Raw genomic sequence first — 25,155 nt, 5'->3', positions numbered from 1 at the left:
CAATCAGAGCTCTCTTCTTAAAGTATAATACCACTCTGCCATCAAGTGCTCCTGTTGAACGGCTGTTTAGCCATGGAGGACTTGTTTTCAGCCCTCACCGAAACCGCATGACAGACAAGCACTTTGAACAGGTGCTCTTGCTGCGCTACAACCGCCTTTACTGGACTCTAGACTAAGCGAGACAGATTTAAGTAGGTTGCTGAAAAGCAAGCTGAAAATATTACGGTTTTGCTAACAGATAAAAGGAAAATATATGTCATATTTGTTTAAAATGTACATCTGGTGACGAGGTTTGTGGCAAACAGTGTTTTTGTCAGGGTCACAAAGTTTGACGGACATTTAGTCCTTTGAAATTATTGGTGGATGAATACGACTGACTGTAATTCAAATATTTCACTTTTGATAATTGTTTCATAAAAGCTATTTTTTTTGCCCTTATAGGGAAAGGGAAATTGAAAATCCATGTTTTATTACTTTTTTTTTATTGCTACTTTATTTTAACTGTAGTCATAGTGATAGAAAGTGTTGGTAACCATAGCTGTAAATACTTTTCAATGGCATTTGTTTGCCTAATTTCAGTACAAAGTACCACCACTGCAGTTTTGGAAATAAAAATGTGGAAAAGGGCATTTTTGTCATTCTCACATCAAGTTTAATAGGATATTTAATAAGCTCAGTTTAGTCATTAAAAGAATACTGACAGTAAATGGAAAAATAAGTTTCATTTTTGATAATTGTTTTATAAAAACACTTTATGTCTATCTAATACTCTTCCACTTTCAAGTGTTGGAACTAAAGAAATTGTTAAGGAAAAATTGGGCTTTTTTATTGTCTTTCAACAAATGAAACATATGATAAACCTTTTGTTGCACACCCCACATTTTGTTAATGCACAAAACAATATCACTATTGGTGGGTATAAATAGATTCCTGAGGGTCTAAGGTTTCAAACAGTATATGTTTGCCATATATATTTTGATGGAAATTCTAAAACATTGAAATAATTATCCGCCACCTCCACCATCCCCTCCCGTAACATACCCTCTTCTGCAAACAAATGGCATACAGTAAATGCAGATTCTAAAGAATTAGGAGGAATGAGCAGATACGCAGCAGTGAAATGCAGAATTGGAGTGACCAGTGTGGAAGGAGGAAGGTGAAGATCATCTTTAAACAAAGTTCAGTAGGGTGACTGCTGTGGAGAAAAAGCTCTTTCTGTATCTGGTGGTTTGGGTGGGTAGGCTCCTGAAGCGTCTCTTGGAGGGAAGGATCTAGAAGAGTCTGTTTGCCAGATGAGAGGAGTCTTTGAGAATGCTGCACACTCTGCGCAGGCATCCCTTCTTTGGCCTCCTCAATAGAAGTGAAGTGCCTCTAATGTGTTGGGCAGTTTTCAACACATTCATGTAGTCTTTAAAAAGATGGTAATGTCAAGTAATCCAAAGTAATCAGATTACGTTACTCACCTTAAGTAACCTAATGGATTACGGTACAAATTACATTTTGGAGCATGTAATCTGTAATTTGTAGGGGATTACATTTTAAAAATAACCTTCCCAACACTGGTGACAAAACACATATGAGTGGAGTGAGACACACAGTGAGACGTCCCAGGGTGATTATTTGAAATATTGGCTCTCTGGGAACACTGCTCGACCAGTCAGATTAGTGGACTGGAGTTAATGGTTGGATTAATCTTTTATGATTCTCTCTCACACAGACACACACTGATAAGTAAAATGCTGAAGCTCACCCCCTACTGGTGATGTTGTCATTATTATTATGCAACTTTATGCAAACTTTATGCAAATCATCTTCATCTCCTCAATGCTCTTTCATGTTGTGAGTAAATGAAACATTCTGAGATAAATTTGAGGCAAAATGGCCGGAAGTGGTGCAGCATGCAACATGGATTTCACAATGACGCTGATTTTTTTTTTTATGTTTTCAGCCTTGAAATAAAATGTAACACATAATTTTTTAGTCTTATAATGTCAGATAATTAAGATCTGAAACATGCCCATGAGGGATGGTGAGAGTGTGAACACCTGGCAGTAGAAAGGGAATAAAAGTCAGTGGTTGTTGTGTGCTGTGGTGTTTCTGCGTTCTGGATTTTCTGTTCAGTTCAGTTTTATTTATATTGTGCTTGAAACAATGGATCTTGTCCAAAACAGTTTTCCAGAAATCTGATGATCAGCTTTTAATTGATCCCTAACGAGCGAGACAGAGGCAACAGTGTTGAGGAAAAACTCCCCGAGACGACATGAGGAAGAAACCTTGACTCATCTGAGTGACAGTGGAGAGTGTGATTAGAAATAATTCACTGCTGCACAGAACCCAGAGTTCTTGTAGATGATTTGGTTTGCTGACAGGAAGTGTGCTGCTGTCAGTAAAGAAGCGGATGGACAGATTTTATCTCAGGAAGCGTGTTTATTTGAAAACAAGCAGGCAAACAGATCAAAAACATGACACAGAGGCGGGGTCGAGAAACGGGAAATTGTCGAGTGAGGTAAAACCAGAATATCGGAGGTAATACGTCTCCATCAAGCAGTTGTGCTTTTACAGAATTAAATTATTACAACAACTCCAGCACCGTGGTTCAGAGATTTTATTCCTTTAATCTGTTTCACAGTTTCTGTTGAAATGATGAAGAAAAAATACGATTAAAGTTAAGCCAGAGAAATGGGAAGAAATGATGAACACAGTCGTTATGTCTGCGTGTGTTGGTGCTTTGAGTGCACAGCGTGTAACACAAGGACTAATCACCATGCACCTGTTCCAGATTAGAACACAATCACAGCACACTCTTATAAAGATTCTGACAACACACACTTTACGAAGTACACACACACACAGAGAGTACCACCAAGTATCTCACGTTACCAAACCTGAGATTCCATGTTGATCCTCTGGTTCTTGACTTTGTGTCCAGTTTTCTCGACCCTGCTGGTGAGCTTATCTCAGAAATATTTTAAAATCACACCACCACCATCAGATAAAAAGATGTAACTCCTTGTAAAGATGTGTTGATAAAATGAACGAGTCAAAGTGAACTGAGATGAATTTGGTGCAGAAGAGAAGCAGCGCGTCCTGTTCAGGGTCCATCATTCAGAGGAAGCTGAAAGGAGCCACGTTTCCTCTGAGAGGAGAGTGTGTACATCACCTCTGTGTAAATCTCATCACCATCTGCAGGGGAACAACACACACACACACACACACTGAAGACAGCTAAACTCAGTGATCAACCACTTCTTCAAGCTTTCAGTCACCTGGGACATGATCAACACCAGGGGTTAAATTGAGCCGGGGCTGTCCGGGGCTGAGCCCCGGCACATAAGCTCGGAGCGGATGGCATATGATCACGCACACATCAAAAGCAACAAACCCTTTTCACGATTTTCAGTTCTGAATAATTAAATATCGTTTTATTAATCAATAAACCCATGACTTTTATGAGATAGATCATAGTTTTCCTGATAACAAGAGGACCTGTCAAAGCTATTTAGAACAGAACTTGCGATCAGAGATTCTGGTTTCTGGAACACTGCGTGGGTTGCCAATTCCGCTTTTTATAAGCGACTTTGGGGTTTCTTTTTTTTGTGAGCTCGCTTTAAAAAAAATCAGAAGTCGTGGTTTGCGGGGTTTTGGGCTTGTGTTTCAGCGTTGTGACTTGTTTATAATTTTCTCCGTACACCGTCTCCCCTTTTACCTGCATACGATCCTAATCCATCGGGATTTAATGAAGTAGCTAGCCTATCTTGTTTACTATGCATAAATTCTGCTTTCGTTGCTTATCAGAATTTTTTCTGGAAGTGCTAGTGCGCTACAAAATAGTCACATACTTCTACTGCTGTTACAACTACTACTAATAATATTAACAATACAGTGAACATAATCATTATCATATTTTTTATTATTAAAAACAAAATATCAAATAATACTGAAGAGGGGAAAAATAATACTGATCTAAATATGTTGTGTTTTTATTTTTAGACAGTATGTGTTTAGCAAAAGTTTTGCTGCATTCAAATGATTGTGCTTCTATTTTGCTGCTATAATACGCTCATCTTATGTATGTTCTAGACAATACAAAAAGCACCACATGCCAAATAAATAATTGAATACATAATAATAACAATAATAATAAATGCTTCCAATGTTATAGTGTTGTTTGTATTTGGTTGCATTCACTGCATGAATATATTTGATTGACAATTTGACTGACAGTGTTTTGGCATATTTAACATTTATCCTCCAAAATAAATAAACTGTTTTGGTTTAAGATTGTGCAAGCCTTCAAATTTTCTCACTGAACATTTCTCCTTCACATTTTTCACCTGTAGGCATGTGACAAGATTTAACATGATATTGCTCAACCTACCTCTGTAAAGTCAGCTAACAACTTATTAAAATGCACCAGAATTCAGCAAATAACATGTATGATAATAAAAAACTTCTGGGGGAGGACCCCCAAACCCCCCACTAATCATTTCCTTCAAACCAATGTACAACAACCTGTACAATCTGTTACATTGGCCAACCAATCTACATTCAAACTGCCATAATGTGTAGGGGGGCACTACAAGACACACATAGGCCTACAACACACAGATAAGGTGTATATCTCTGTGCAATATGATATGGTTATCAAATTAGAGGGTTATTTTCCAAAAAGTATATTGGGGCAGGGCGGCGGGGGCAGGGGCGGGTACGAGGCAGAGCCCCCCCACATAACCAATCCCAATTTAACCCCTGATCAACACTGTCATTAACGTTCACTCATGTAAGTAGGTAAGCAAGTAAGTAAATATTAATTTCCATGAATAAATATAATTTTATGATTTTTTTTTGCAAAAATTTCTCTTGACACACAGCTGTGTGTTTAAGCCAAGACACATCACAGACCCCAGCTGAATAAAGTTGAGCAGTGTGTAAAGGACACCAAACACCAGATGTGGACGAACGTCCTTTTTGCTTTTCGAAGGAGAAAGTCTTGATCTCTCACATGTACATCACAGAAAAGCGAAACTTCTCTTTACATCTCACACAGAGCACAGGGTCAGCCATGACAGAACTTTACATTAGTGCATCTCAAACAATTACAATATCACAGAAAAAGTTCAATATTTTCCATCAGTTATTAAATAAAATGAAAATTTAACATATTCTCGACTCATCACATGTAAACTAAAATGTTTTGAGAATTTTGTAGTTTAATTTTGATGATGATGACCTACAGTGCAAAAAAAATTTAAAAATCTCACAATATTAGAGTATTTCATTTAGAGTTTGAGTAAAATTATAAATCCTGTGTACCTCTCGGCCTAGTTCAGTTCATGTGACCACAATCATGGAGAAGACTGCTGACCTGACAGTTATCCAGAAGATGATCATTGACCTCCTGCACAAGGAGGGTAAGCCACAGAAGGTCATTGCTGAAAAGGGTGGCTGGAAAAGGTGCACAAGCAACAGGGATGACCTCAGCCTTGAGAGGATTGTCAAGAAAAGTCAATTCAAGAACTTGGGAGAGCTTCACAAGGAGTGGACTGAGGTTGGTGTCAGTGCATCAAGAGCCACCACGAACAGACATCTTCAGGAAAGGGCCTACAACTCTCACATTCCTCATATTAAGCCCCTCCTGAACCAGAGACAACGTGAGAAGCGTCTTACCAGGGCTAAAGAGAGAAAGAACTGGACTGTTGCTCAGTGGTCCAAAGTCATCTTTTCAGTAAATTTTGCATTTCATTTGGAAATCAAGGTCCAAGAGTCTGGAGGAAGAGTGGAGAGGCACAGAATCCCAGGTGTTTGAGGTCCAGTGTGACGTTTCTGCAGTATGTGATGATTTTTAGTGCCATGTCATCTGCTGGTGTTGGTCCACTGTGTTTTATCAAGTTCAAAGTCAATGCAGCATCTACCAGGAGATTGTACAGCACTTCATGCTTCCATCTGCTGACAAGCTTTCTGGACATGCTGATTTCCTTTTCCAGCAGGACTTAGCACCTGACTACAGTGCCAAAACTATGACCAAATGGTTTGCTGACCCTGATATTACTGTGCTTGACTGGCCAACCATCTCGCCTGAACCAAACTCCAGAGAGACTCTATGAGCAACTGTCAAGAGGAAGATGAGATACACCACCCGACCCAAAAATACAGACGAGTTGAAGGTCGCTATCAAAGTAACCTGGGCTTCAATAACACCTCAGCAGTGCCACAGGCTGATCGCCTCCATGCCACGCCCCATTGCCCAACCAAGTACTGAGTGTATAACTGACCACACTTTCTAGAATTTGTACATTTCTGTATTGTAAATCCTTTTTTGATTGATCTTGGGAAATGTTCTAATCATCTGAGACACTGGATTTCTGATTCTCATGAGCTATAAGATATATTCATGAAAATTAAAACAAAAAAAGGCTTGAAATATTTCCCTTTAACGTGTCATGAATATATGAAAGTTTCCTTTTTTGGATTAAATAGCTTGAGATGCCCTCGTATTTACCGAGGCTCAGTGGATGTGAGCTGACTTTCAGTGTTTGTTTGTAATTTGGACATTTCGAGAGAGGAAAGAAATGAATAAACGTACCCTGATCACCTTGGGTCAAGTCCATTTTGCGTCTGTCGGGGGAAGAAATCCACAGAAACACTCAGATAAACACGGCTATGAGGCGTTTCGATCAGATAAAACCAATGATACACGATTAAGCTGAACACAGTAAATCTCTCACCTCTCAGCCGTCTGCTTCCCTGAAAAAGAAACAGAACAAACACCTTCTGTCAGATCTGAACGATCTCCATGATCAGTTTCACACAGGACGGTGTGCAGGAGAGACACGAGGAGATGAAGTTAAAGACTTACTGATAAAGCTGCAGAGAAAGACGCTCATCATTCCAGCCAGTAAAACACAGACACCGAGGACTGACGGCAGCAGCACCGACAAAGATCCTGAACACAATCGTGTAAAATTCAAGATGTTTCCATTATTATTGGATAAAATATTGGAGAATTTGTCTGTTATCGGTCCAAAACTGAGAGAGTTTCTCTGGTTAGAGCATGAAGTAAAGAATAAAACACTCTCATCATGCTGTTTTAGAAAAATAATTCACAACAGTGTGGTGTAATGGATCAGAGTCACTGTTACTACACTGAAGTTGATTATTTTCCTCTAAAAACACACCCTGAAATGTTTTATTCCTCTTCTACCACAGCAATTCACCCATACTAACAGCTTTATTCAGTAAAGAATGGCATTTCATTGGTGAAACAAGTTACTTCCTGTTATCACTGATGTTCTCATTATTAAGTATTGCGGTTTATTTATTTATTTTTATTTTTATTTTTTTAAATTTGCTGAGGTGTGAATTCAGAAAGTGTTATGTTTGCAGATGATCAGAATAAACACAGAACAATCCGGGTTTTTAATGACTGACGTACTTTTAGATAAATCAGGCTGATTGCTCGTGTTGGGTTGTTCACCTCTATGAAAGAACACGGAAGTTTTACAAAGATCGACAACATGAAAAAACTCGTACATGTGCTGATGGGAATGAAGCTGCACACGATAGTTCACGATCACATACCCAGCGGAGGAAATAAGTGTTCAACACGTCAACTATTTTTCGACTGAATAGTGATAGAAAATGTGTTTAATGAGCTGAAGATCATGATCCAGCGTTTCATTTCAAGACTGTTTGTGTCTTTAATGAGCCAAAATCCCCCTGAACACTGAGAGAGATTCATTTCTTCATCCAGGAAGCATCTTGAAGCTGTTACTGCAAACATAGACTTCTCCACCAAGGATTAAATACCTTTAAACTAGCCTGTTCAATACGTTGATGAATGAGTAGGGGTGTACAAACTTTTAATTGGGATTAGATCAACAGGAAAATCTACAGAGAGATTTACAATATCTGATAAAAACTGGAGAATGTTTTCTCCTGTAACTGAAGGATATATACAATATCATATTGCCTTGTTTGCACCATCACACTGCACTCTGTGTGCACTGACTGTGCTGTGTGTATAATTTTTATATATTGTGTCTTGTCTGTAAATATCCTGCACATCTTCTGTATACTGTATATTATTCTATCCACAGTCACTGGATATGAGCAATCATGCGCTCTGATTGGCTAATCTACTACGAGGATATCAGATCATATACCGTGAGTAGAGAAAAACAAAATGGTGGAACATGTTGCTGAACCAACCGAGAATGAAATAAAAACTCTACTTGAAAACAAAACAACAAAAAGAAACAGAAATAGCTGAAAGAATACTGGGTTTTTCCCCCAATAGCTCCTGTTTCACGCTCCAGCCCAGATGGTGGCAGTAATGCACATTTAAATTGGCTTGCCAACTGACAAAAAACCTGATAGAAGAAGAAAACCCCAAAAATACAAAAAACCCACAAAATATGGAATGAAGGTATTTGATGGGAAGAACGTATCTTTTTTATTTTTCAAGTATTATTATTATTATTATTATTATTATTATTATTATTATTGCATTTTTCACAAATTACTCCTGTCATTTTGCCAGTTTGTTTACATTCTAAGCAGAAATTATTTTATTGGATGTTTTGTATAGATTTGATTTATCGAATTTGCAAAAAATAAAAATAAAAATGTTCTGTTTCTCAAAATCCACTGACTGTGGCTCGAATAAAACAGTTATTCCACTCAATCTCGGTGCTACGCGCCTCGTCGGCTATCAGCTCACATACGGCTCGATTTCGTGGAATAACTGTTAATAGAATAGATACTATAGATTACACATTTGTTTACATTGTGTCACATCTACATTGTCTATATGACGCATTACATTAACATAAATGCTTTATGTTGCATATACTTGTACATTACACATACATATTGACATTCTTTTCTTCTTCTTTTTTTTTTTCCTTTTCTCTATCGCAACAGAGACACCAACTGCCAGAACCAAATCCCTTGTGTGTGTCAACAAACTGGGCCCATAAACATGATTCTGGTTCTGATTCTACTATAAACAGCGGGAGCTGAAGGAGTGAACTGACCTGCAGTCGGTTTCTTTCTGTCTGTGGTTGGAGTTGATGGTCCATGAGACAAAAGGAAAAACAAACACATGTTAAAAAAAGACCAAATAATTGTTTGTTGTATATCTGTAGAAAATAGAATGAATAATATAATAATACAATTGAAAATGTATAAATGATGCGCATTAAATGTTGAATGATAAAAGTCTGAATTTAAATGGAACCTGTTCTCGTTTTCTCTTTCACTGTAAACCCGAATAAGTTGAGTTTACTTAAAAAAATTGAGGAAAGTGGTTGCCTTAAAAAAAATAAGCAATTATTAATGATTGAATTGAGTACCTTAAACTTACAATCTTCTGGTAAGTTTAAGGTACTCAATTCAATCATTAATAATTACTTATTTTTTTAAGGCAACCACTTTCCTCAATTTTTTTAAGTAAACTCAACTTATTCGGGTTTACAGTGTAGTTGTGGATGACGTTGTTGAGGGAGAAGAAAAACCTGACAAAACGTGCAAAATCTGAGATAAAAGAAATATTTAGAATTTACTGAATTATAGAAAATAAAGATGAAGGGGATTATTTTAATCCTAAAATCAACTGTTATCTAAAGTAATCGTCTCTAAGTGTGATATTTCTGTTCGATATGAATTCGTGAGTTTCAGTGAGGAGAACTGGCTGAGATCTGATGATGATGATGATGATGATGATGATGATGATAATTTTGAGGAACTCTATCACGTTCAGCTCCAGGAGAGAATGATCAGATTATAACTGATATCAATAAAACACAGATATGAATAATAAACAGTATCCTGTAACTCAGTTCATGGACTTTATCGTGTTGATGGGAATAAAACTGCACAAAGTTCACTCGAGCAGTTTCCAGTATAAAACCACCTGAACACAGGAACTCACAAATATTTACATAAACTACACACACTGATTTTTTTTTTTTTTTTGCATTACTCCGTGAATATAAATTAAGCAGAATAAAACGAAGACCTCAGAATTATAATGTGCATTAAAACTGAGTGAGTGACCAGTCGGGGAGGGTTTAGTTGTGGGCCGCTGTGGTGTTTCAGGAAAGAAATCTAAAATACAAATGGATTAAAAATGAATCAGATTTATAAAGCGATGCACATCAAAGCCCAGTCATGTGATTAAATATAACTTACGCATCGTGTTGTATTTCTCACTCATCGGAGAGCGAGCAGTCGGGTCAGAGGTCACTGAATAATCACAGCTCACTTCACGACTCTTTACTGATGGCTGACGATTAAACACATCATTTCTATCTGCTATAAAAACACAAACCGCCTTCCCAGAGTCTCTCTTCTGAAAGGATGTGTTTGAGAAAAACTGAGTTTTTTCTCCAGTGTAGAGATTACAGCTCAAATCAGCAGTTACTGACTCTGACCCTGGGATTTCACATGAAAATGTGAATTTATGGAGCTGATCATCATAAACGACGCTTAGCTTTGGTTTCTGATCTGCAGAGAGATAAACAAACAAACAAACAAACAAACAAACAAATAAAACTATTCATGAATGAATTAATCAGTTACATCAAATACTCCATTGTGAATGTTAATTGAGTAATTATAAATGTCTATTAGAAATGTTATGATCCACACAGACAATAATACACACTCGGTGTAATGTTGATCTTACTCAGCACTGTGACTGGAGCTGGGCGAGAATGAGGAGAAGGAGAACGAACAGAGTTATCCAACACATAGAAACAAATAATCCGAAGTGTTTCAGGAGAGCTGCGTCCTGTCCACCTGATCAGATCAGAACCAGTGACTGAGAGCCGACATGATGGAGATGGAGAGAGTTTAATAAATGTGTCGTCTCCCTCTGGGTAGAAAGAACACCGAGACACTTTAACATTGTTTGGAACAGAACAGTGAAGCTCCACTGATCCTCTCTCTGTGAGAACTTCAGGAGACACGAGCAGCTGAGGAACATCTACACACACACACACACACACACATAGAGTCCAGAACAACATCAGTCACCGACTTCTGAATGAAATGTCAAACTGATTCCTGCTGTAATTCTCTCCATCCTGAGAGTGTAAATGCACAGGGAGGGTTTCAGAAAGTTCAGAGTAAATTCATCTTCATATCTATTTTTCTAAAATCTAAAGGAAGACATTAAACTGTAACGCGTCTCTTTTAACCTCCAGATGTGTGAGTTTGGGGAATTAAACTGTGACACCGAAAGAAATGAATTTACCAAAGCTTGATTCCTCTTTAATCACTAAATAACTTCACACATAATCTACAGAATATTGTTTCAAAAAAGAGGAAGATGTGAAATAAAATAAATGAATCTTACAAGTGTAACAGAATGCAGATTAAACTTCAGTCATGAAAAAGTGTAACAGAACCAAACAGCAGGAAATAAAATAAAATGAACTCACGTGCAGGAGATTTCTCAGGAGTGATGGACGACTGTGTTGGTGAAGGAAAGAAACCTGATGAACAACAGATGTGAACAAGTTCAAACACAATTCAAAGGTATAAAAGAAATGTAATTGATTAAATATAATTTACGCATCATGTTGTATTTCTCACTCATCGGAGAGCGAGCACTGTAAAAAATGACTTTGGGGTGTTGTAAATAAGCTATAGTTAAATGTGTATAGTATACATAAAATTACAACATTCTGTCAGCTTCATTATACACTGTAAACCCGAAAAAGTTGAGTTTACTTAAAAAAAATTGAGGAAAGTGGTTGCCTTAAAAAAAATAAGTAATTATTAATGATTGAATTGAGTACCTTAAACTTACCAGAAGATTGTAAGTTTAAGGTACTCAATTCAATCATTAATAATTACTTATTTTTTTTAAGGCAACCACTTTCCTCAATTTTTTTAAGTAAACTCAACTTATTCGGGTTTACAGTGTAGAAAAATGTATGTAAAAAACATTCGTAAGCTTTACATAAAATATTATAGTAAAGGATATTTGGAAAACAAACCTAAGATTTACATAAGAAAATTACGTGGAAATTGTTGCCACAATTTTTTTGCGTAAATAAGGTCATTTATTTTTTAGAGTGAGCAGTCGGGTCAGAGGTCACTGAATAATCACAGCTCACTTCACGATTCTTTACTGACTGCAGACGATTAAACACATAATTTCTCTGTGCTGTAAAAAAACAATCCGCCTTCCCAGATCTTCTCTTTTGAGATCTTTGGTTTTGGAAAAGTGGAGTTGTTTCTCCAGTGTATAGAGATTACAGCTAAAATCAGCAGTTACTGACTCTGACCCTGGGATTACACACACAAATCTGAATTCATCAAACTGATTATCATAAACGACGCTTAAATTTGGTTTCTGATCTGCAGAGAGAGAGAGAGAGAGAGAGAGAGAGAGAGAGAGAGAGAGAACACTATAATGGACATATTGAAATGAAGACAGAATTATTACAGAGGTTCATGTTGTTATTAATGCATTAAAAGTGTAAATGAGACAGTGATGGACATGTTATAAAATGTAATGTTGATCTTACTCAGCACTGTGACTGGAGCTGGGCGAGAGTGAGGAGAAGGGGAACGAACAGAGTTATCCAACACATAGAAACAAATAATCTGAAGTGTTCCAGGAGACCTGCGTCCTGTCCACCTGATCAGATCAGAACCAGTGACTGAGAGCCGACATGATGGAGAGGATTTTACATTTGTGTCGTCTCCCTCTGGGTAGAAAGAACACCGAGACACTTTAACATTGTGTGGAACAGAACAGTGAAGCTCCACTGATCCTCTCTCTGTGAGAACTTCAGGAGACACGAGCAGCTGAGGAACATCTACAATGATAAACAAAACACACCGTGTCATTAATGCACACACTGAACATCAAACTGAATGTCACTGCTTGAAATCTCTTGAATTACTTTTGAAACGTCTCTTAGAACAAATCCCTCAAATCCCAGCACCATAATAACGACTCACTTTGAGAGCGAATGTCCAGAATCAGATGGAAGAAGAACAGGAGGACGAGCGCCGCCATTTCACAGCCACTGGACGAAGTGAAATCATCGAGACGCTCATCTGAAAAGAACAGAATCAGGAAGCAGAACATTTAAGCCACAAGAAAACCACGAACACTCGAGTGTTTATCAGAATACACACCTCTAAACTGTGCAGTGTGTGCTTCACACATTCACTTCTGAGCAGCTTTATCAGACCTGAAAAAAAAATTCCAGAAGCATGTAGAGTTTTATTGTCTCATCATTCTCGTCATATCCAAGTGTCCAGTGGAAGCGAACTGAGAGCAGTGAGGGACAAGATAATTACTGCACAACATGGAGTGCAAATTAGGAAACAGTTCACTGCATCCAGACAAGATACAGGACAGGAAATACACATGAACCCAGTACAATAAGTCCAACACAACACAGCCCAACGGCTGAAGGAGCTCCAGGCCTGGCAGCGTGGATCATACAGAGTCCATCCAGCAAACAAGAGCTGACTGTACAACTGGTGTGTGATGAGGAAAGTCTGAAACAGATTTAAGAAGAAACCTTTATTTGTCACATGCAAGAACAGTGAAATTCATCCTCTGCATTTAACCCATCTGAAGCAGTGAACACACACACACCCACCCAGAGCAGCGGGCAGCCACACCAGAGCGCCCAGGGAGCAGTCAGGGGTTCGGTACCTCACTCAAGCGCACCTCAGCCCAAAGCCACCCCACATCAACTTAACTGCATGTCTTTGGGGGAAACCAGAGCACCCAGAGGAAACCCACGCAGACACGGGGAGAACATGCAAACTCCACACAGAAAGGCCCTCCTTGGCCACTGGGTTCAAACCCGGAACCTTCTTGCAGTGAAGCAACCGTGCTAACCACTACACCACCGTGCCACCCCAACATGTTGAATGTGTTTGTTTAGTTTTGGAGAAAACATTTTTGAATAAAATATTTTCCAGCATATTTTTGCTTTGACCCAGACAGTTAAACTCACTGCACATCATCACTCCAGACCTCCAGGTTCCCATCATCAAGAGGTTTCATCTCAGCTTGAAACTCTCATGTAGTAATTATTTTAACCACTGGGGGGAGCCATCACTCTGCATTCATTCATTCATTCATTCATTGAGTGGAAACAGAGCCTATTTTTGCCTTTCAGGGGCGGATCCAGGAAAATGGGAAAGGGGGCGTCAACCCAGTAAGGCCGGGGGTCCAGGGGCCCGCCAGAGGCCCCCAGAAGCTCTGCAGTTTTTAAATGCCCGGAGATGCATTTTGAGCTGTTAGAGACAAGTTGTAAATGAAATCTCTTAAAGAAAATGGCCGTATCAAAAATACGTTTTCAAAGTAGGAACTTTCAGAACCATTTTATTAGTCACTGAAAATGATCTTGTCGGAGTTGCAGGTAAATGTTTAGAACATTATTACAACTGATATCTGGTCATATTTATGAAAGTTGCACTGTAATGTAATGCATGACCACATGACACACTACAGTGTAGAACACTGACCACAAAACACCTTCGATCAATAAATCATTACTGTTTTAGTAACTGCAATCTGAGCTCCTGCTCAGGACAGTCAATGTCCAGGTAAGACAGTGAATACAGTATAGCCAGGGGAACTGAGGGACTGTCAGGGGCCACTTAAGGCAGAGCTTCATACCGAGAGAACTATAAACACAGACTGCAGGAGCTGCATGTCTGTAATACAAAGTCAGTAACTGCAGTCTGAGCTCCTGAGTCGAACAGACTGAGAGAACGATACACTGATTGTGTGAGTTACATGTGAACAAGTCTGATACTAAGTCTTAGCTCCTGAGTCTCAGGGGATTTCAAGCAGATTTTCTTCAGAGCCGTTACAAAAATCAACATCGATCACAGACCGACCCAGCCACTGTCGGAAAAATCAAAGTGAGGCTCCGCCCCAAAATAGCACGTGTCCCATGTACATACACAGGGTATAGTGAGTTCAGGGAGACCCTGTTAACGAATACGAGCAGAAGCCAGACAGCCGTCGTGTGTGTGTGTGTGTGTGTGTGTGTGTGTGTGTGTGTGTGTGTGTGTGTGTGTGTACGCAGTGAACCTGCTGCAGCATCTTATCGTTTTGGTTTGTGAACATATGTGTGAATGATACCATAAAAATAAAAGGACGGCGCACACCCTTTACATGTCTACAGTCTACAGTGCAGTCCGGGAATACAGTATGTTATTATGTCGATGCACGAAGTTCCTGTGCCCTGTTCAAATCTAACAGGACTCATCCAGCTCACTTTTAACTGCATTCATGTCACGAGGCAAAAAACCTAAGTTAGTACTTACTATTAAATATAAATCTATACCATAAACTCTTCAGCTCAATCCCACATAACGATTTATTTTATTCATTCTTTAAACATTATTAATTAAAAAACGGCAGGAATATCTTGGTATCTGCAATAAAATCAAATCACAATTCCAAGTAGCCATGTACTAAAGCTTTTTTTTGTGCCCCCCCCAAAAAAAAAACATCTGCACCAGTCTCATAATGTCAGATAATTAAGATCTGAAACATGCCCATGAGGGATGGTGAGAGTGTGAACACCTGGAAGTAGAAAGGGAATAAAAGTCAGTGGTTGTTGTGTGCTGTGGTGTTTCTGCGTTCTGGATTTTCTGTTCAGTTCAGTTTTATTTATATTGTGCTTGAAACAATGGATCTTGTTCAAAACAGTTTTCCAGAAATCTGATGATCAGCTTTTAATTGATCCCTAACGAGCGAGACAGAGGCAACAGTGTTGAGGAAAATCTCCCCGAGACGACATGAGGAAGAAACCTTGACTCATCTGAGTGACAGTGGAGAGTGTGATTAGAAATAATTCAGTGCTGCACAGAACCCAGAGTTCTTGTAGATGATTTGGTTTGCTGACAGGAAGTGTGCTGTTGTCAGTAAAGAAGCGGATGGACAGATTTTATCTCACTCGATGTTGTAGATGAAACCTCAACTGAAGCTGAGAAAGCCAACGCTGTAGTGTCGAAGCCCCGACCACAGAGCAGCATCACGGTTTATCCACTAGCTGATAGCAAAACGATCCTCACCCCGCTTTCTTACAATCCACTTTTACGTCTAGACTGGTGTCTGGAAATTCTCATTGTGTGTAAAGTTAGAGGTGTCTCACAGTAACATGATGTTCAGATTAAAATAAAACTTTTTTCAAACTTTTTTGTCTGCATTTTAGCATTTTTTTAAACTGAATGGAAGAAAAAATGTTCTGAACTTTCCATCCATTATCTGTAGCCGTTTATCCTGTTCTACAAGGTTGCAGGCGAGATGGAGCCTATCCCAGCTGACTACGGGCGAGAGGCGGGGTACACCCTGGACAATTTGCCAGGTTATTGCAGGGCTGACATGTTCTGAGCTTTAAAAAGTATAAAATACAACAATTATTCTTCAGTGAGAAAAATGACTCAACTGTCTTGAATGTTACTTTTTGAAAAAGGTTTTTTTTTTTTCAGATTTCTGTCATCTTCCTGGAAGTTGAAATAACAGTGAGACGTTTTAACACTGACTGGAACACCATGCTGAAGTCCTGCTGCTGCTCGGTCTGGGACCAACAGCTGGAGCTGATGAACATCTCCAACCATCAACCCAACAGGAGGACGAGCAGAGCCACGGCACAGCCACTGGATGAAGGGAAATCACAGAAATGTCTGTTTTTAAAAGTAACAGGATCAGGAAGCAGATTGGATGAGTTTTATATGAATAAAATTTGTTTATTTCTTGAATCCAGGGAGTTAAATTCACTTCACATGATCACTGTGGGGGCGGCATGGTGGTGTAGTGGTTAGCGCTGTCGCCTCACAGCAAGAAGGTCCGGGTTCGAGCCCCGTGGCCGGCGAGGGCCTTTCTGTGTGGAGTTTGCATGTTGTCCGCGTGGGTTTCCTCCGGGTGCTCCGGTTTCCCCCACAGTCCAAAGACATGCAGGTTAGGTTAACTGGTGACTCGAAATTGACCGTAGGTGTGAATGTGAGTGTGAATGGTTGTCTATGTGTCAGCCCTATGATGACCTGGTGACTTGTCCAGGGTGTACCCTGCCTTTCACCGGTAGTCAGCTGGGGGTAGGCTCCAGCCCACCTGCGACCCTGTAGAACAGGATAAAGCGGCTGGAGGTAATGAGATGAGATGAGATGATCACTGCGCCATCACCAGTTAATTGGTTTAAAGAATAATTGACAAGAGAAACACCACAGACCAAAAGTCTAGTTTAAATTGTGCCGGCTTTATCAAAAAGAAATGGAAGCAGTAGAAAAGTATTAATCACATAGTGGTACCTTCAAAGACATTTACGTAGACATAACATACAACACAGAAATCATTTGCATGAATGCAAAGTGAATTCAAAGATGAATCTGAGTTTTACTCAGTTACTCTTTAAAGTAAAGAAATCATTATGAATTCTTAATCTTCAATTAACTTAAACTTAGTTAGTTCCAGTATAGTTAGTGTCTCAGTTGAGCTCTTATTTTAATCTAGTTTTAGTTGTTATCCAGTTAGTTATTAGTTATTTGATATAACTAGTTCTTTTAAGTATCCATCTTTTAAATGTTAATCAACATAGGCCTTTTTTAGTTATAATGAAATCAAATGCATTCTTTATTACCCTTCTATCAATAGGTTATTACAACCGAAAACCATTGAGCATCTTACTAAGTCCAATGAGGAAAGTTAACACCAGTAAATGCAATAGCTATCAACCTTACAGTTCAAACATTCAGAATATGTAACAGAGGATGAAACATAAAATGAATAAACGGTTCAATGTCCATTAAATCAGGTCCTTACTGCTAAACAGTCCTTTAGCAGGTGAAAGGGAGACGTAATCCTTCCACACAACAGCGCGGAGCAGTCCACGCACTGTTCACGCGATCCAGAGGGGAAGCGGGTTAAACTGAAACAGTCTTACCACGGTTGGTGATTGTCTCTCGGCAAGGAAAGGAAAGGAAAGGCTGGAGCAACCGGCCTCTCCGTGCGATGTCCAGTTTCCCCAAAGAGGAGAACGATATTTCTTTCGACGCACGATGCAATTCAATCGTAGCTCCTAGCTCGGGTGGCTCGCCATCTATAATGTCCTTGATCACGCGCTGGATGCGTGATCTTCAAAAGTAAACTTTTGGTCCGCGATTAATAACTCAAAAAAAAGAAAATGTACAACTTAACCACAGTCTATCGGCATAGACAGAATGTTAAATAAAACACTTATAGAAAGAAAATAATCGTCAAATACACTTGGTATCTCTGCCCCTTTCTTTCTTCTCGCTGGAGCTCTACACAAGCGCGGCTTCACCTGTTCTTGCTTCCTCGATTCTGCTAAGAATCTTCTGGAAGAGAACGACTATCAGTGCTGTGATTGGCTGATAGATATGGCCTTTCAACTTTTTAAACCAATGATAAAATAAATTACTAAAACCATGAAATACTCGTTTTAATCCTATTTATCTATTTTAGACGTTTTTTATATCACTAAAGTAACTTATTTAAATGATGAAATTCTGCTTAATATTTATTCTTATCTATTCAACTATTTATTAACCAAGGCCTATTTTCACCTGGGTTACACCCTCCCCCCTTAAATCTATGCAAGTCCCTTTGCATAAATTAAAAGGCTACACTATTTTTGGCTCAGGTAGTGGGGTTAACCTAGGTTCTACTAGGGAATTAGAGATGGCTGAACTCAAACTTTGGAATGTTTTGGACAATAGCCACTAAGGGATTCCCTAGCTCAGGATATGTCAGTTTTCTGGGGGGTTCTCTTTGTCTTGTAGATCTTCGCAGTTCACTCTGGTTTTCACCTTCTTCTTGATCATCTTGTCTTTCATCAGTCTCTGTTTCATTTTGATTTTCAGGTGAATTTCCAGCATCAGGTGCAACTGTTTCAGGTTCTGTTCCTGCAACAGGTTGATCTGCTGTCGGTTCAGGTAAGTTCTCTCTTTCAAGTTGATCATCTACTATCACAGGTTCCACTTCAGGGGTGTGTTGTGTCTCCAGCAAAGGTAGGTTTCCAGATGAGGATTGACCCAGTTCTTCTGGAGTGCTGCAGGAAACGGCAGGATCTGGACAGATAAGTACAACAGGAGAACGGGTCTCTTCTCTGGAAGGAATAGGCACAACAAATTCCTGTGTGGACCTTGTGGTTCTGACGACTGGATCTTGAAAGGAATAGACAAAGTCATCTTCTTCATCAGAGTTGGGCTCTGGCTCTGGTTCGACAGTGTCGGGGTTTGGACATTGAAGGGTGTTTGGCCTTCGAGGTTTAGGCACAGTAGGGGGTTCTTCATTGGAGACTGGCAGGAACCCACAGGGTAGCAGGAGGTCCCTGTGCAGCATTCTGAGAGGACCGTCTTTGTTCTCTGGCTTGACGGTGTAGACTGGGAGGTCACCTTTCCAGCTCACAATGACATGCACAGTTTCTTCCCACTTGTCCGCTAACTTGTGCTTTCCTCGTAGGCGTACATTTCTGACAAGCACCCTGTCACCCACATCCAAGGTAGATTCAGTGACACGTTTGTTGAACCTGACTTTGTTCCTTTCTGCTGCTTTGGCAGCATTCTTCCGAGCAAGCTGGTAACTCTCCTGAAGGTGGTCTTTCAGGGTTCATACGTACTGGGAGTGAGACTTCTGTTCCCTGTTGCTCAATGGAACATTGAAGGCAAGATCAATGGGTAAACGGGGTTGTCGCCCAAACATTAGCTCGTAGGGCGTGAACCCAGTTGTGTCATGTTTAGTGCAATTATAAGCGTGCACTAAGGGCTTTACAAAGTTTCGCCAGTGGGTCTTGTCTTCAGCTTTGAGTGTACCAAGCATGCTTAAAAGTGTACAATTAAATCTCTCCACGGGGTTACCCCTGGGATGATAGGGTGTTGTTCTGACTTTTTGTATGCCAGCAAGATCACAAAGTTCTCATATGGTCTTAGACTCGAAGTCTGGGCCTTGATCACTGTGCAACTTTTCAGGGAACCCATAGTGGATTATGAAATTCTCCCAAAGGCACTTGGCTACTGTTCGAGCTTTCTGGTTCGGAGTTGGTATTGCCACTGCGTATCTGGTAAAGTAATCAGTGATTACAAGCACATCCTTTGTGTTACGCCGGTCTGGTTCAATTGAAAGAAAGTCCATGCAGACTAATTCCAGGGGTCGGGTAACTTGGATGTTTACCAAAGGTGCTGCCTTCTCTGGCAATGCTTTACGACGAATACAGCGGCTGCAACTCCTGATCTTCTTCTCGACATCATTAGCCATTCTTGGCCAGAAGAATCTGGATCTGGTGAGGTCAAGGGTTCGGTCGAAACCCAGATGACCCATGTCATCGTGAAGGCTTGTCATTACCACGTCTCTGTACTTCTCAGGCAAGACTATTTGGTAGTGAGTTTCATCGCCAATCTGCCTTTTCCTGTAGAGGATGTCATCCTTCAGCTCCAGCTTGTTCATCTCTCGCAAGTAGATGGGAAGGTTGGGCAGCTCTTTCTTGACAGCTGGAGAGGGCGTCTCCCCAGCCTCCATCAGATGGAGGGTTTCACGGATGGCAGGATCTGCTCTCTGTTGTTGTCGCAAATCTTCCTCTGATATGCTGGGAATGACAGGAAAACCATCGCAGCTAACCAAGCTGTCTGGAATAGCTGTAGTCGTCATAGCAAGAGATGTGACAAGAGGGATGATGGGACTTCTCTCACTGGTTCTCACAGGTGGGCAGACTAGATGCTTCTCACATACTGCACTAACAGTCTTGGCGGAGAGACGAGTGAATTCATCAGACTCAGGTAAGTGATGGTGAATAAACTGACGAATTCGCTCCTCTTCTTTCTGAGACACTAAGTTATTGACAGGTTCAGCATGTGGATGTCGTGAGAGGCCATCGGCATCGAGGTTCCGTTTCCTGGCTCGGTACTGGAGTTGGAATCTGAAGTTAGAGAGGGCAGACAACCAGCGATAGCTCGTTGCATCCAACTTAGCTGTGGTGAGCAGGTAAGTTAACGGATTGCTGTCTGTAACAACTGTAAAAGAGACACCGTACAGGTAATCTGCAAACTTCTCTGATACAGCCCACTTCAGCACGAGGAATTCTAGTTTGTGAGCTAGATAACGGGATTCGCTCTTCGACAGTCCACGGCTGGCATATGCGATAACTCGAGTGACTCCCTCCTGCTCCTGGTAGAGCGTTGCCCCGAGCCCAGTTGTACTTGCATCTGTATGTAACACATACGGTAGCTTGGGGTTGGTGAATCCTAACACAGGGGCAGTAGTGAGTTTGTCAATGATGGTCTCGAATGCTGTCTGGCAGGTATCCGTCCATCTCTGTCCAAACGGCTCTCTCGGCTTGAAGTACTCACCACTGGTCTCTTTTGGCTTGTCAGTCTTTCTAAGTGGTGGGTACCCAGCAGTGAGGTCATTAAGCGGCTTTACAATCTTTGAGTAATTCTGGATAAAATGCTGGTAATATCCAGCAAATCCTAAAAATGAGCGTAGCTCTTTCAGGTTCGTTGGGCTAGGCCAGGTCTTCAAGGCCTCAATCTTCTCGGGGTCAGTTTCGACACCATCCTCGGACACTACATGTCCTAAGTACCGAACTGACGTTTGGAAAAATTTACATTTCTCCAGGGAGAGTTTCAAGCCGTAGTCCTTCAAACAGTTCAGGACATGAAGAAGGCGCTTCTCATGCTCTTCAATAGTGTCGGAGAACACTATCAGATCATCCAAGAATACGAAGACTTCCTTGAGGTTGATGTCCCCCATGCACCACTCCATCAGCCTTTGGAAAGTACTGGGAGCATTAGTAACACCTTGGGGCATCCTATTAAACTCCCAGAACCCCAACGGACAAACAAAGGCTGTTTTGGGTTTGTCGGTCTCTTCTACCTCGATCTGATAATAACCGGACTTCAGGTCCAGTACGGAGAACCATTTAGAGCCTGTGAGTGCAGAAAAGGCTTCCTCCAGGTTAGGTAGTGCGTACGCATCCTTGATGGTTTGGAGGTTTTGCTTGCAGTAGTCGATGCAGAGTCTTACATCTCCGTTCTTCTTTCTGACCACCACGATGGGCAAGGAGAAAGGTGACTCTGACGCACGGATTACTCCTGCCTCACTTAGCTCTTGTAGGTGTCGCCAGACTGCGTCAAGATCTTGAGGACGTATTGGTCGAGGTCGGTGCTTGAAGGGAGTTTCATCACTCAGTTTGATCTGGTGCTTAACTTTATCCGTTCGACCAAAGTCTGAATCATGTAGAGCGAACACTTCGGGCATGGCACACAGCTTCTTCTTTATTCTCTCTCTCCATTCAGCTGGAAGTGGAGAGCCATCGAAGTTCAAGTTCAGCTTTACACTTTTCGAGGACTTTGGGAGGCTGGAGTGTGCTGGCTCAGCAGGGCTTCGCTTGCGTGAAACTACTTCCTGCAGGGCATGAATTTCAGCTATGACACTCTTCACTGGAATGATGATGTCATGCTTACTCTCATTGTGCAGCACAACTGGTAGTTTTCTAGGTGGATCGTCAGGTAGAGTGAGTAGACAGCTCATCGCTAGCATGCCTTCAGGTAAGGAAGATGATGAGGGGGGTTCGATCATAATCCATCGGTCTAAAGCTTGGCTGTTGACATAAGCTAGTCCTTCCACGACACAGCTTTGTCCAGCAGGGATGACCTTCGGTTCCTTTCCTGGTAGCCATACTAGACCTAAGCTATTGTCTTCTCTTTGCTTGTTTCTCTGCTGCATTACTTTCAGGACAACTCTGTACCCATATGGAAGGGCTTGACGATCTGTGTTCACACTGCAGCAGTTCTCATACACTAAGTCCAAGGTGTTGGTGCCTATCAGGAGTTGGGACCGTGTATTTGATCTTGTGTTCGGGACAACTAATGCAAGCGTGGACACTGAGACTTCAGATCCAAAACAGGACTTTGGGAAGGTGATGTCAACTTCTATGAAGCCTGAATAGGGTACACCTTGACCGTTCACAGCCTCAACCTCCAACAGTTCGTTCAGGGGATGGATCTTCAAGTAAGCGAGGTTGCTCTCATAGAATGATTGCGACACCGTAGTCACTTGAGATCCTGTGTCAAGTAGGCAGTTATAGGACTGTCCATCAATGAGTACATGAGCAGTGTATTTAGCTCCGATCAATCCTTTTGGAATTCTTACATCTCTGAATCTTGTATTTCTGTGTTCTATGTCAGAGGTGGGACTGTCATCACTGGTTTCAGCTCTCATTTGCCCCACAACAAGGGCTGAATTCAGTTTAAATGAAGAGGCAGAATCATTCTTACTGTCCCAGAGAGACTGTTTCTCTTTCAGCTGTTCTCTCTTGGTGGCTACTAATGGTGGGTTTGGCTCATTAGGACACACAGTGGCAATATGTCCATCTTCGCCACACTGAAAGCAGTACCATGGCCTTGGTCTGTTGGGCCTTTGGTTAGCAGCTGAGGGACTGTCAGACTGTTTGTTCTTTGCTTGGTGCTTTGCACTTGGCTTTGGTGCATTGGCCTTTGTTTTTCGTGGTGCTTGGGCTTTTCTGCCTGTAAGCTGATTCTGGAGCTCAGCTACTTGTTTCTTTAACTCTGTAACAACAGCGTCAGGGGAAGGCTCATTTGACTCAGCTTTCTGTGTCTTTAGTCGAGTGAGTTGATGCTGCAGCTCAGCAACTAACTTTCTCATTTCAGCAACATCGTTCTCTGCTTCTGGGGAACTTTCAGCAGAGCTTGCAGCTAACAGGTGTGCATTGGCTTTCGGCTTCGCTGCACCAAGATGTTTCTTCTTGCGAGACTCTTTAGCACTCTGTTTATCCTTTTCCACATGAAGCTGCAACAACAACTCGGAGAATGGAGGGCGGTGTCTCTCTTACGCTCAAGCTGGAGGTCAGCAATCAGCATGTCATCCCAGCAACCACGACAGAACTGACGCAGTAGATGCCTATCAACTTCATCTGCACTAACGCCTCCTTGTTTCAGTGCTTTGGCAAGAACTGTCTGAAGTCTGTGTAGATACTGGGATGGCTTCTCTCCTGAGTATTGAAACGTACTGAGGAACACTGCAAAAAGCTCATCTCCATCCTCGACTGTCCTGGAGGCTGAGTCTAAGAGATCGAGGTAGGCAGCTGGCAAGGCATTTGGGCCTAGGGGCTTCACCACATTAGCTGCCAGTGGCACTAGGCTGTCTAATATCTTCCTGGAGCACTGTAAGTCAGACAGAGCTGGATCCCTGAGAATTAGTTCAATGCTGTTCTGCCATGTATCAAAGTCTGTTTCGTGATTAGGGCAAGGGGTTTTGCCAGAGAATTGTCTCAGTCGAAATGATGCGTTCATCAATGACACTGGTGCTTCGCTTCTCACCACATGCTCTATGACCATTCATTGCACCTCTGGTGGATTAGCGTAGCTCATGGCAGCGAGGGGAACTTCATTCTCTTTAGCGTTGCTGAATATTATTGACTTGGTCGGACTCTGAGGGGATTCAGCTTTCCCCACTGTCTTGGCAGGAGAAACACATTCAGCGGCTTGTGGCTGGGTCACTGCTGGTTGTGGTTCTACTTGAGTCTCTGTGTTGGATGACTCTGTTCCAGGATCCATCACAGGCTCCGCGCTCACAGCTGCTTCTGTTCTGCTGCATTCCAATTGCTGTTCTCGTACGATGTCTTCAAAGGATGTTCCACTTAGTTTTGCAATTTTCTGTAATTCACTTAGGAAACTCTGGGTGGCGCTCTTAGTCAGAGTGGGGGCGTATTCACTTGACATGGTTTTGATGTGATAGGTGACTTCACTTGGGCTATTATAGCTATAGGGGAGTATCGGTTCTAGGGCAATGACTGCAGCTCCACTCTCATACTCTACAATAGCATGTTTGTGGTATGGGGAGTCAGGATCATCTATTCTAATGGTTCTCGCTATATGCCCATATCTGCTCAAGAAGTCAGTGACTTCATCATCTTGCTCTGTTCCTGTTAGTCCACTAATAATGACTGAGTTTGGCACTTTAATGTTTTCTCTATCAACTACCTCCATTTTGGCCGGACTTGGTCTAGTTTAGGTCTGGGTGTTCAATGAAGTTTATTTTGTTCAATAATTATTGCTATTTTAACGCAAAACGGCTCCTGGCTGGCTCACCAAAGTTTATGTAGCACTTACTACAAATATTAAAGT

General features: G+C 41.1%; 1 protein-coding gene across 6 annotated transcripts in view; it reads right to left on the bottom strand.

Moving 5' to 3' along the window:
* Window positions 1-13,071, bottom strand: part of LOC132874479 (mucin-2-like) — a 31,277-nt gene extending 18,206 nt beyond the window's left edge. For all 6 annotated transcript variants that reach the window (XM_060910685.1, XM_060910687.1, XM_060910688.1 and 3 more), the window contains exons 1-5: window positions 12,979-13,071; window positions 12,540-12,833; window positions 11,445-11,498; window positions 10,688-10,987; window positions 10,192-10,506 (exon numbers count right to left, since the gene is read on the bottom strand). In XM_060910685.1, the coding sequence (XP_060766668.1) occupies window positions 10,192-10,506; window positions 10,688-10,987; window positions 11,445-11,498; window positions 12,540-12,833; window positions 12,979-13,036 (1,021 nt within the window). In that variant the 5' untranslated portion in view covers window positions 13,037-13,071. The remainder of the gene's footprint in view (window positions 1-10,191; window positions 10,507-10,687; window positions 10,988-11,444; window positions 11,499-12,539; window positions 12,834-12,978) is intronic.
* Window positions 13,072-25,155: the final 12,084 nt, after the last annotated feature.

Source organism: Neoarius graeffei, chromosome 26 (genome assembly GCF_027579695.1).
Source record: "Neoarius graeffei isolate fNeoGra1 chromosome 26, fNeoGra1.pri, whole genome shotgun sequence".
In the NCBI taxonomy this organism is placed as follows: Eukaryota; Metazoa; Chordata; class Actinopteri; order Siluriformes; family Ariidae; genus Neoarius; species Neoarius graeffei.
This window is presented reverse-complemented; position numbering and strand designations above follow the sequence as displayed.